This window comes from Cajanus cajan, chromosome 7 (genome assembly GCF_000230855.2).
Source record: "Cajanus cajan strain Asha chromosome 7, NIPB_CcT2T_4, whole genome shotgun sequence".
NCBI lineage: Eukaryota > Viridiplantae > Streptophyta > Magnoliopsida > Fabales > Fabaceae > Cajanus > Cajanus cajan.
The window spans coordinates 36,056,761-36,070,893 of NC_138523.1; the positions used below are offsets into that span (position 1 = coordinate 36,056,761).

Consider the following 14,133-nt stretch of genomic DNA (forward strand, 5'->3'; position numbering starts at 1 on the left):
CCAATCCATCCAATTGTTGAAATCCATGCATGCATTAAAAGACAATTGCCATGTAACCCATGTCCAATATTCAACATTTCAATTGAACAAGATTCCTTGTCAGACAAAAGCTACACTGCATTACCCCATCATTTGTAGCTTCATGTCCACTTTCAAATGTTTTTTTAACCATGTGAACTTATGAAAACAGTAGCATCTGAATTTTTATACACCATCCGTGGGGCACAAGCTCATTAAACAAACACATTAATTTGCCTAGCACTGATCATCAATCCATAATAGCTGCATCTAGCAAGTACATTTTTCTTCTGTGAGTGAAAACTAAGATGGCTTATCAGAGTGCAAGAAGCTACCGACATTGTGCATCCCTTAATTACAAGACACTATCCTTAACTTTGCTGCGATGAATCTCTGTAAGGAAAAAGTTGAATTAGGGTCATTATGCATATTTGTAATTTTATCTTAATGTTGGTTGACAAGAGGAGCACGAGTTTCTTGTAGTGAAATTTTATACCTTTTTTTAACATTTTAAGCTTAACGTTTTCTCTTAATATCTCGGTCAAATGTTTTTTTTTTTATCATGTGTTAAATTTTATTCTCTCACAATTTTTTATAGTTTTGTCCCAGCATATGGATGTTGTTGAAAAGTCAACATCATCTATATTTTAGTATTATTAAAACTACGTAGTTTCTAATTACGTTACATGATTACAATTTATTTTTACTATTTAATTTGTATAGAGAGTTTTACTATGATGTAAAATATAAATATTTCTTGTACCTATAAGTAGTAATCATGGAAAAGCATGTTATATGAATAAGAGTTACTATAAGTTCTCTTGAAGTTCTTTTGGACAGTAGTATATAATATAATTATGGATTTGTGTGCATTAATATTCAACATTTGGAATTAGAGCTTGATGATATGGGATCGAATTTTGGGTGAGCTTTTTTTTATTTTTTATTTTTGGCGTTTCAATTTAGTTGAAGTCTTTTATATCCAATAGGTGAGCTTCAGATAGTTGGAGGAATCAAGAAGCTCAATAACCAAAATTACTACATGTGAGTGACGTGAATAGAGTCTTATCTACAAGGTCAAGCAAGACCTTTGAAAAATTATTGGTGGTAGTGATGTCACACCACCTATTCAATATAATCTACCTAATATTATATTACTTGATAATTAATTGTACATCTTTGCATGATCTAGCAGCATGTAATATGTAATATATAAATATAAGACTAAATTGTATTTTTTTTCTACTATAATTTTTTATCCACAATTCTGTTCACTTAATTTCTAATTTTATAAAACTTAACAATTTTAATTCAAGTATTAAATCTTCATTGTTGACAATTAAAATTGCAAGGTGGATTTTTTTTATTAGTGAAAAAAAAAAGCTTAAAAAAGCAAAACAAACAACTAGTTATTCATCTGCTTCTAAGAAAGAAAGTTATCGTGGAATCAATACAAACAAGTAAAAATAAATCAAGGAGGCATGCAAGTCAAATAACTAGACTATTAGCCGATGAAACACCTTCCTTAAGCAATTAATCAGCATACCAATTTTCTTCTAAGTATGAATAAAGACAATATTTCAACTACGATATACATAACCTTAATTTTGTGTACGATTGTTGCATGATGATGAATTAGAGACACACCATCCTTAATGAGGGAGAGGGCATTTTTAGAGCTTGGTTCACATATGATAGTTTGATAACCACTTGACCAAGCAAAAGTTATGCTATGAAAAATTACCAAAGAAAAATGGCAAATGGCAACATGGATTGTGACTTATAAGTAAGTAATGTGAAAATTTATATATAATAATATTATTCTATTAAATTGTATTTTTAGTTTGCAACTTTACTCCGGTAAAAGTAAAGATTAAAAATATATTTTAATAAAAAATTTAAATTTTTATTATCAAATCATCTACTTGATACCAGATCATGTTCAATATTACAATTTTAACAATCAATAAACAAATATTTAATAGTTAGATTAAAGCTATAAATTATATAAAATTAAGAAACTAAAATTACAAAATTAAAGATAAAAATACCAAAATTTGACGGATAGTCTCACTTAGGCTAAATATAAATATAACTCATGTTGGGTGGTTTCAAGATTAAAAATATTTGTGATGAATATTATTCATGAAAAGTACTAATAACACATTTTCTAATTCACTCCCTTAATATACTTATTTTTATTAATTAAAATTTATTAAAAATTAAAAAATCAAAAAAAGTCATTAAATAAAATATAGAACTCGCCAAATTTTATTTTATTTTTATAAATCTTAGTTAATTAAATAAAATGTATTTAAAAGAGCATATTAAAAAATGTGTTGATATCATTTCTCCATGATTGACAGATACCTCCCCAAGGCCCAAGGTTCGTCCGTAGGCTATAACTTTTCATTGCATGGACAAATATTCCAATTTAAAAATCCAACTCTCTCATGGATTTAGATTCAACCCTTCTGGTGGAATCATGGAACTCATTCATTCAAGAAATACATCTATAAAAATATAATCTATGGGAGTTCCCGAGTCTGTGTAGAGTGTAGACAATAGCATTGCTTAGATGTTGCCTTGAAGGAACGTTACCAAAGGAATGCTAGCTTTCCATTTTGACATGAAGGGACACCAACTTACATGTCACTGCTACATTTACAATTCTCTTACTCATTCTCCCATGTATTACTTGATAGGTTATGTCATTCTGAAACGTTTTGCTGGAAAATTTTCGTGCTAAGTAGTGTCTTTACATGTATTTTATTTAATTGAAACAGGCAACGTCTTCAGGAACGTGTTTCAAAAAACTAGACCTGAATAAACTTCAAAATTGAAGAATAACAGAAAATTAATAATTAAAGTGCATGTTTGTCTGAATAAACATAGTACCATACTACTACTATGTTAATGAATTACTATGCGACGTGTAATATTTTCGGGAATAGTATCCCTCTTGTTGTAGGGGACATAAATCAAAACAATGTTTTGGAACTTGAACTTGCTTCAGTCCCTGACATACGTGGTCAAAAAGCTTGGAACAAAGATGCATAGTAGTTTAAACTAGGAAGCTAGGAATATTTATGAATTAGCAAAGGAATTTTAAAATTTCTACGCCTAAATTGACTTTGTGTATACTGCAAGTTCATCGGGAATTTCAGTATATTACAAATACAATACAGAAGCCTACAAACCTTCTCGATTGACATACTGAGAACACGAGACACCCATTAAGCAGTTCCACGAGCAGAACTCTATCTATTTTAATAAAACAAGTTATGAACCATTTTACTAACCTTGCCTACCAAAATTATCAGCCAAGATTGGCTCACCTCGAGCCCTAGGAGAGGCCCAACGTTGACGCCTTTTACAATTTTTTTTAATAAATACATCTCCTTTTCCTTTTTTTCTTTTGTTTAAAGTAAATTCTTAAAATATTCTTATTTTTTCAATTTTACATCTTTAACATTAAAATTAGAATTTCCTCTTTCTTTTCCATACACTTTCTTCCCTCACTTTTTCAATTTTCTTACATACACCTCCTTGCTTTTCTTCCCACCTCTATCTATTTTGATAGATAGTTTTAGTTTTTTTAAATTTTACATTATCCTTTTTTTCTTTTTCAATTTTCACATGCATTTAAACCGTAGAACTAGTGTTCGTAAGCATGTCCGTAGATATACTTTTAAAAAAAAAATACTTTTCAAAATATTAATTTTAATTTCACTATTCTGAAAAATATTTTTCTAAAAGAAGGAGGAAGGGGTGAATGAAAAAGATAATTTTAAAAATTAAAATTTAATTAGAAGGACATTTTAAAAATTTTCCTTATAAAATAATAAAGGGAAAAAAGAGAGATATGAGATGTATTTATAAAAGACAGGAGGTGTATATATCATAAACCTTCAAATAGCTTTAAACAGAGACCGAGCATTGTCAATTGGATTTGGGCTACAAGCCAGACTAAGTGTTTGTAGCCACATGGAGCCCAGACTTATGAGAAAGTATTATTAACTGATATTCCTTTTACTAATCACAACTGAATCCTAATCAGAAGATGCTTTGACTGTGTTTTATTGGTTTTAAATCTCTCTGCCTTGCAGGCTTGAATGTAATACCCACCCACTACTTGTATTGCCTTTTTGATCACCCAAGAGGTGCTTTAGTTTTAGGATAGGATTAATCATAGCGTCACTAAAGCCACAATATGATTAACGGAAAGAACGACAATTCCATTACAGATAATGGGATCTATACATCACATTTCACCACAAATAATTTCGTTGATGTCTCCAAACTCATAAACATATGATTAGTATTTTAATCTTTCCCGGTTTAAATGTTAATTATATATAATTAAAATTTATATTCCGATGCAATTATTTTTATCTACCGATAATTTATTTTAAAAATTATAAAACTTAATCTAAATACTATATGAAATTGAAATATAAAATTGAATTTAATAAGTTAAAAAATACCTAAAAATCCTCTTATAGCAAAATAATCCCTAAAAACATTCTCATTTGATACAGGCGTTTGCAATTACTATCATGTAATCAACTAATCATATAACATTATTAAAGGAACGAAGGAATTCGTCACTAAAAGTCACAAGAGTTTAAAACAAACAATTCTGCGTGTCAAGACAAAACGAAAAATTAGTTGAATAATTTCATTTTTAAGCGGTTACCCACAATTTTTTTTTCGTCGTGTTTGTAGCTAACTCCAGCTAGAATTACACACCAAGCAAAGCATCGTTCCTAATTTATCAGCATCAATAATATAATATAACATACCTAAACAAGTATAAAGAGTACGAGACAACTATTTAACATCCTAATGGGATGTGACATAACTGCATACACAAGACTGCTTATAAAGCACAAGCGCACATCTCTCCAGTACCGGGGAATTTTCACAATGGTAGAAATAAAATAAAAAATATTAAAAGAAAATCAGACACAATATTCTCAAAATACAAGAAATAAAGGCAAACCCTTCGAGAACATCCATCAGCCTTGTGTACATATCATTTCTTTAGTACACTGCAAAATGAGCACCGCAAGTAAGAAAGGTGTCTCAAAAACAGATAAAGCGTGCGAAACTAGTAAACACCATAAAACACATCCTATGATATTAAGATCCCAGCAATAAGGAAGTAACAAGGAACGGCCATCTTTAGTTAATAAGCAGAATAGATAACAATATTAAAATTTTTAGATAGAGCATAATTTATTTCAACACCGTTGAACAACAAATTTGGCTCATACAGTAGTTTTTGTTTATATCATTATATGTTTCAACGAAAACATATTAGGGAAGAGGGACGAAAATGCTAGAGAGGGAATAAAACAAGATTATGTTCTACAGCAAAAGGTGCATATACATCCTAGGAATATGAGACAAATGCTTTACTAACAAACCACATGCCCAACAATTCAAGAAACAATTTATACAACATTATTTTCTTGTTTATCTTTCTCCACCTCATCATTTATTACATTTCAAATTCATTTCTCTTTTCTCACTTTCTCTCGCTGAGTTGTAAAATTTGTTGTACAATAATCATTTCCCAAATAAAAAATTGAACCTTAAATTTCTCCCACAAGACCACGTTAATAAATACACCAAAATTTTCATCATTCAAATCAATAAGCAAATTGAACAGTACTACATCACAAGCAGAGTTGAAATTCATGAGCAAAAGAGAAGTGCTAGGCGTTTTCAAGTTCATAAAAAGAGATAGGAGCCTTACTTGTATAAGTAGGCAGCAATTCCCAAAATTATGATCAACAAAACAATATCGATACAGAAGTTTCGACTGGATCGAAGCTGGATGAGAAAAAAACCATAATATTCAGCAAGAAATCTAACACAGGTACAAATACTAACTGATGGAAATCTATACAGATAGAATTGTGGTCAAATAACCTGGTTCACTGTGTCTTTAAGTCTAACATTTGTATTCTTAAGGTCAGAGGATGCCTTGTCCACCTATAAAGATGACAAATTGTGTCATATTACTTTCAACTTCATAATTCAAGTTCTAAAAGCCAACATTTTCAAGTTTTTAGTTTGGAATTTGGATACAGACAGAGATTCATAATTCTCACCTTAGTGTCAATCTCATCCATCAGTGGAACTTGTCTGTCCATTTCCTGTATTCAGCACATAAATAATGAACATGAAAAGGGTTAAAACACACACACAAGGAAGATAAAAACAAGGTTAAATTAAAATTTTGGTCCCTACACCACACTCTTTTTTCATTTTATTTCCTATCCAAAGAAACTCAACATTTTAGTCCCTACTCCCTACATGAACCAATATTTACATTTTACAAATTGATTCTTTCCATTTGCCAGAGTTATAATGCTATTAGATTTGATCCATAAACTGACACTATTTTTCGTTTTAGTCCCTACACTTGAAACTTTATTTTTATTTTATTTTGGTTCCTATATGGAGAAATAAAAATCTAACACCTTTATAACTTAATAATAAATGATATGGACCAGGGACTAATTTTTAAACAAAGCTTCATGTAGGGACCAAACTGATGAGTTATTACAAGGGACTAAAACAATGTCGTATATAGTGATTAAATTTATAATTAACCAAAAACAATAAAGCAACTGACCTCATTCATATCATGTGCCATGTTTTTCAATGTATCCAATCCTTCAGCAATCACATCCAAACCTTGATCCTGAAAAGTTATGTGCAGTTAGATTTGAAAGTAAATCCACTCAGGGGGTGACATCCAATAATCAGAATAAACTTGAGCTGAAAGACACAGTGAACCTCACACAACTGCTTTAGGTTACTTACCTGTTTAATTCTACGCATTTCATATTCCTGCCTAAACTGACTGGATTGCTCAGTTTGTTGGAAGTATTCATCATCAAATCGCCCATCTGCATTTGAGATGATTCCGTGATTCACACACACGAACAGAGTCAGTCAATTAAAAGGCCTCCCAAAGATGAAATACGATAATTGCATCAACCTGAGACTTGGATAACTTAATTACCTGAATCAAACTTAATTTCAGGACGTGAGGCAGAAGCTGCCCAGCCTCCAGATTGTTTTGGTGCAGGAGGAGTCCCATCTGGGATAGCTTGAATTCTATCCGGCAATGCAAGAACCAAATCATTACGGGCAGCAAATTCTTGTGATGAAAGCCCCTTTACCTGTGGATACATTCTATCATGCATCAGACAAATCAACTGTCCTTAATTTTGAAACTTCACTTGCTACTTATTTACTAAATGCAAAATAAATTTGAAAGAAAAAATCAAGCTTCAGAGAAAACTAGCAGACCAAATTTAACAACTCAATAGTGGTTCAAACAAACAATCAGAACTACAGACAGAAACAAGTATTCCCTTTCGAATCTCGACAGTTACACTAGTAAAAGCAGATATCATACAATAGAAAAATTGGATATATTTCTCTAGTCTTTCCCATTGTTCAAATTTTATAAAAAAAAAAGAACTCTTCAATTAGATTAAACAAATTATCTTTAGCCGCTAACAAGTTATCAGTGAGACTAATTCAGCAAATCAAATTACTCTTCATTACATCATAAAAGATCCAGCCTAAATAATAATTAAAAATAAATATTAAAAAAAAAAAAAAAAAAACCTTTTTCACAGCCAATCTCTGCAATTTGGGAACCTCCTCCAGCAACCGAGCCTTGGTACGACGAATCTCGGCATTGATGGCTACAGCAGATGCCTTACCTTTCTCCTTGGAAGCGGTTTCTGCTTTCTACACAAAAATTCAACAACACACATCAAAAAATTCCACTCCAGTCCACATACAATTAGAGTCACGGAAGACCCTAATCCGGCGATTTGATGGAAAAATTGGGCAATTAGGGGAGAAATCGAGTGACCTGAATTAGGGCCTCGATGTCGGAGTCGACGGAGGCGTAGAGTCTGGCGAAGGCATCATCGCCGGAGATATTGGAGTCCCTCTGCTTTTCGACGTCGTATTTGTCGTACTTCTTGCAAATGGAGTCAACTCTGGTAAGAATGTCGATGACGCTCATAGTGTTTTGGAATCAAATTCCCGATCTGCGTGTGGCGAATGGTATCGTCGTCAACAAGCGATTAATGGTGAGTTGGATCTGGTTGGTTGTTTCCGTTGGCGCAGAACTGAAAAGGCCCTTCAAAGGGGAAAGACAGCTGGATCCAGACAACGATGAACATCAAATGAAACAGTTTCAAAACAATAAAAATAAATAATAAATAATAAAAAATCTTTTGGAATTGGTAGAAACTAGAAACTTGAAACTTACCTTTGTGTGTGCGTATAGAAGAAATAGTGTTGAATGTAGAGAGTGCGCTGTATGTACTGCCGTTGTGCTATGGTTAAATTTGGGTAAACCACTCAAAGTAAAACCACCGATTGGTGCTCTAGTCAGCCACTTTAATTTACGATTTTATTTTTTATTTATTAATTACTTTTTCAAATTTTATTTTTTACACACTTTTATATTTTCACCTTGTTATGTGATGTTAAATTTTATGTTAAAACCCTTCTTTGGTCCGTTATAATATTTTTTTGTTTTAATTTAGTCTTATTTTAATTTTTTGTTTTAATTTGGTTCTCAATAATTTAAATTATTACAATTTGGAATTTCAGTCCAAATGATTTAAACAGAGTTAACTGTTGGCCACGTGGATGTCATGTGGATGTCACGTAGATGCATAGGTGGATGCACCTGGAACCAGAACGGTCCGTTCTGTTTGCACATGTTATGTGTTAATTTTGCAACTGGAACGGGTCATTCCAAATGCAAATTTAACACACCATGAGTGCATTAGAACGGGCCGTTCTGGTTTTAGAACAGCTCATTCTGGATTCAGAACGGCCCATTCCAGAACGCCAACTTTGTTGACCAAAATGTCGTAATGTGGTTCAAAAATTGAAAATAAAAATTCATAACATATCAAAAATTCAAAGACAGAAACATGGTTCAGAAACTGAAAACAAAAATTCAGAACATAGCATATACTAAAAAAGTTCAAAGAAATTACTAAGAAAGGAAATTATCTGGGTAACGTTGAAGGAAAACCCTAAACCACAAAAATTCAGGTTGTACCTCCTCAAGAACAGGTTGTTATTGTTGGGGTACATCGTCAATGACTTCAAGGGGAAACACCGTTTCATTTCATCCTTAACTGTATAGTGTCAATTTGATAGTAAGTGGTTTACTCTAGTTTGACTAACAATGAAATAAAACCTGCTACCAATACCATTGTCCTTAGTGATACACTGCATCGTCCTTAATGATACACTGTATAGCCCAAATGTTTAGTAATTGAAGTTATCAATCCCCATTGACAATATTATCAAATCTAGTGTTTGAAATGTTTTGTACCTTAAGTCTTTTTTCGTGCACAATTCACAACCGTGAACTATAATTATCGACCATTCTGGAACTAGAACGGCCCGTTCTGAAACCAGAAAGGCCTGTTCTAGTTCCAGGTGTATTCAAGAAATTTGGCATCCACCTACACATCTACGTGGCATCTACGTGGCAACCACCTGACATCCACGTGGCCACCAGTTAACTCCATTTAAATCATTTGGACGGAAGTCCCAAATTGTAATAATTTAAATTATTGGGAACCAAACTAAAACTAAAAATTAAAATGAAACTAAATTGAAACAAAAAAATATTATAAAGGACCAAATAAGGATTTTAACCTAAATTTTACGTCGTTATTTAATCATAAACAAGTTTTATTACATAATTTTTTAATATAATTATGTCAACTATCATTTTTAATCCTAGAAAGTGAAGTTAATATATAGATTGAGTGGGTGTTTGATATCGATTTTTTAAAATATTTTCTTTTTCTTTTTCTACGTCTAAATATCTGATTTACATAAAAACACTTTAAATTAGACGTGAAAAATTATATCAAATGCAAACATACACCGAGACACACAAAGTTGAAACTTGCAAAAGTTACTGGCCTAATTTTTTTTAATCGTTGGAAGCTTTTTTTTGGCACAAACCATTTAGCTTTGGTTTAAACGAATTTAGGCCACATTCGTTTAAATTTTAAAAAAATGTTTTTAAATTAGTGTATTTAAAAAGAATAACTTTTTAAGGAATAAATGTGATAACTCGTCATGAATAGGCATGACATTTTAATCTGGTTCTATGGATACCCACCCAGATTTAGACGGGAAAAATCCATGTTGACTGGGTTCGAGTTTGGATTTTTCCTGACTGGTAAAATCGATGATGAAAATATTAATATCTGTCAAGCCCTGCTTGAAACCTTTATCTTATTTATTTAAAAAAATTTCATATTTATTAGAAACTGAAGAAAAAAAATAAAAAAATAAAAAGGTCTAGGAGTGAGGGCGAGGGCGAGGAAACCCGAATCCCGCCAAGGGTGGGGATGGATACTCCGATTTTACTCCCGGTAGATATCGGGAGCGGGACAGTTTAAATTTGCAAAAATGAGACGAGAAACATAAAACTTGTTGCCATGCCTAGCCATGATCATTATATTATTAATAATTAGTGACAAAAAATCCACAAAAATTGTCTAAATTTAACTTACAAACAACTCTTGAAAGGTACATGTAATAATATAAATGAAAAATGCTTGATGTTCAGAATGAATAGACCAAAATTTTGTCCGAATCATTAAAAAATTAATTTAAATAATAAAATATTAAATTAAATAATTATTTTATAATAAATTTATTAAAAGATATTAATTTTTTAATTATTTGGAAGCTGAATCGGACAATGGTTCGGAGGATATAGCAATGCTTAATATAAATATATGCATAATAATAAACCAACCAAAAAGGTAAATGTTTCTCAATGGATCAATCACCAATCTTGACATGTATATGTATATACAACAATCTAAAATAATTATAATATAAATTTAAGTTATCGATCAAGTAATTGTATAAAATTATGCAAAAGTAATCCCAAATTACACTACCATTCAGCACGGTCTTCAACCACCAAAATACATTAGCCTAATTATGCTCTACTCCTATATAATAATGCTCATCACAATCCAACATCAACAAAAAAAACATGAAAGAATAAACTAGCAAACAAAGAATCAACAAAGTATAAAATAATTACTAATTATACAACAATTTAAACAACATATTTAAAGGAACTCAAATTGATATTAAATTATTTATTTTTTATATAATTATTCGAGTAGATGAGTATTACATCAGTCATGCTCAATATGTTCAATGATTATTAATTGTTATATGACCCGTGATCATTGATCACTTAAAAAGAAGGAAATGCATATTTTAAAATAAGAGAAAAGAAGAATGTAGATTTAATAACATCTCTCGTGAAAAGGAGAAGAATGCAATTTATCCTAATCTTAACCAATAAATTAATAATATGGCCAAATTTTAAAGGTAGTTGACTGTTTAATGATAATAATTAAGTGGCACGTTTGAATAGAATTTTATGGCAAATATTTTTTTATAATAGTATCATTCGACATTACAATGTAAGCTGGATTTTTATTAGATATATATAATAATTTGAATTTGCTTTTGTTGTAGTGGAACACATTATTCATTTTCATTTGTTGCTTTTCTAAATCTTATCTTACATATAATAAAAGAAACACCTACGTCCATTCAGGCTTTCGTGATGAACTTTCCTATTATGTAGGTTAGCAACTTGTTCACACAAAAAAGTTAATAAATTCGAATTGAGATAACCATGCAAAGACACTGATTCCTCAAGAAGCCGAGACCCAAAGAAAATAGTTCTATCAAGTTTTCTTCTTGTTTCGGCTTAAAAACAAACAATAGAAGACTAAAAGCATCAACTTGAAGCCCAGTATTTTTTAGTGTAAAGAATATATAAATGAAAAAAAATTCAATGTTTACATTGTGAAAATAACTTACTTTCAGACACACCTTTTCTTCTCTTGTAATTTAGCATATTTGGTCCTTATCCTACACTTGGTGCCTTGGTTGGGTTTTGACGCCTTCGTTGTGTTAGAATGTAAAGAACACTTTAATCAACACCTTGATTGGGATAAGGAAAAGAAAATAATAAAATAAAAGGTCTAGATGCTTACACAATTTAACTATATTTATTTTTTGGCCATATGGATATAAAGGAAAGGGCTAGTGTTCAAGCAAGAATAGTTTTGATATTCTCATAGTCATGGTTGGTGGTTGTACGTCTAAAATAAAAATGAAACTTAATTTCTCGATCATTATTACTGCAAGAGTGTACTGTTGTTGTTTGTACAAATAATTCAATACTTGTGTTATTTAATTAACGATGGAGTGATTTGAATACCTATACCCATAGTGTTGCTTATAAAAATGGTTAATTGGAGGGGGTGATTATCATGCCTAATTACCAAAAAAAAAATAATGATAGAAATAAATTGTATCGTAATTTAGTACAACATTAATTATTTGTGGTACAAGTTATATTTCCCTTGACCAAATGCGTATGCACAATGCACATGCTCTTGTTCTTTGTGAGTTAGGTCCACAGTTGTTGGTCCATCCTAAGTGCATTTTATATTGTTCATCATTCAGGGAGTCTTTTTTTCCTCTCCCATCTAGAAGTCATGTTTTGAGCCTTTCCTTCTTTCCACTAACGATGATATTTAGTTAATTAATAATTAATAATTAATAACTAAATTAGCGGTAGGGGTTGATCAACGCTTAAGCAAGGTCAGGAGTTCGAATCCTACCTTGTGTATGCAGTTGTATTAAATCTTGGGGTCAGCTATCCCATCCTTCAAGATGCCTCCAACGTAGCGAGAAGATTAGTCACTGCTATCGGCGGTGGATACTCCATGAACGAACAAAAATATCTGAAACCGAGACAAGACATGTCACTATGTCAGGGTCTGAGTTGTGACACAGAAGAACAAGAACCTGTGGTTCAGTTCAGGGATAACCCCCTTTCGTGGAATTTTTTACTAAAATAATATTTTTTAAAAAAAATTTACCAAAAAAACATCTGTACAACTTTATTTACCCAAATAGAACCTTTTACTGTTCATATTCAGAATTCGGTTCCCGGGGAACCGAATTCTGAACTTCAATTTTTTTTTTTTTAGCTCAGAATTCGGTTCCCCGGGAACCGAATTTTGAGAAGTATTTAAATTCTTTTTTCTTTTCTGTTTGTAGTTCGGGTTGTGGGTAAATATTGCAACCGGAACGGCCCGTTCTCCAAGCAGAACGAGCCGTTCTGCTTGCACGAATAATCTGTTATTTTTGAAACTGGAACGTCCAAGCAGAACGGCCCATTTTGATGCATTCGTCATGTGTGTATTTTTGCATCCGGAACGGCCCGTTCTGAATGAAGAACGGGCCGTTCTCCTTGCAGAACGGGCGTTCTCCTTGCAGAATGGCCCGTTCTGCATTCAGAACGGGCCGTTCCGATTCCAGTTTTACATCATTCTCAGGTCCAAAAACGCAAAAAAAAAAAAAAATTAATAGCTCAGAATTCGGTTCCCGGGGAACCGAATTCTGAACCTGAACAGTAAAAGGTTCTATTTGGATAAATAAAGTGGTACATATGTTTTTTTGGTAATTTTTTTTAAAAAAAAAATTTATTTTAGTAAAAAATTCTCTTTCGTGTGTGTTTTTTTATTTTATTTTATAGAGGTACTCGAAACTTAATTCAATCACATTTTAAAACTTCTATTCATTGTATTTTCATACTGGGAACTGATTTTCACTTTGATGTTATATATTATTATGGTGATTTTTTTAATTAGGCATAAATAATAATTTTTTAGTTAAATTAATACATTGTGTATAATAAGATGATATTTAGGGTTTTGGTAATTAATGACTTAATAACATTAATTAAAATTTAAAATACTAAATGAAAATATCAAAATTAATGTATTTATAATTATAGGTATTAATTATTTTCTAACTCATTTAAATTATTTAACATTAAATATTAAATATTTCTTGATGAGTGTCCTGATAAAATCAATATACGCAATTTTTTATCCACAAGAAACACTACAATAACTACAATAAAAATTATACTTAATTCTCATATATTTATTCTAATCTTTGTACCATTGACTAAAC

General features: G+C 31.3%; 1 protein-coding gene across 1 annotated transcript; it reads right to left on the reverse strand.

Moving 5' to 3' along the window:
* Positions 1–4,762: 4,762 nt before the first annotated feature.
* On the reverse strand, positions 4,763–8,445 carry LOC109819001 (syntaxin-71). The gene is made up of 10 exons (XM_020384569.3): positions 8,333–8,445; positions 7,928–8,219; positions 7,675–7,800; positions 7,061–7,220; positions 6,859–6,944; positions 6,668–6,736; positions 6,141–6,185; positions 5,959–6,021; positions 5,783–5,859; positions 4,763–5,072 (listed from the first exon to the last, which is right to left on the reverse strand). Exons 2-10 carry the CDS (start codon positions 8,081–8,083, stop codon positions 5,057–5,059), a joined length of 798 nt encoding a protein of 265 aa, XP_020240158.1. The 5' UTR covers positions 8,084–8,219; positions 8,333–8,445; the 3' UTR covers positions 4,763–5,056.
* Positions 8,446–14,133: the final 5,688 nt, after the last annotated feature.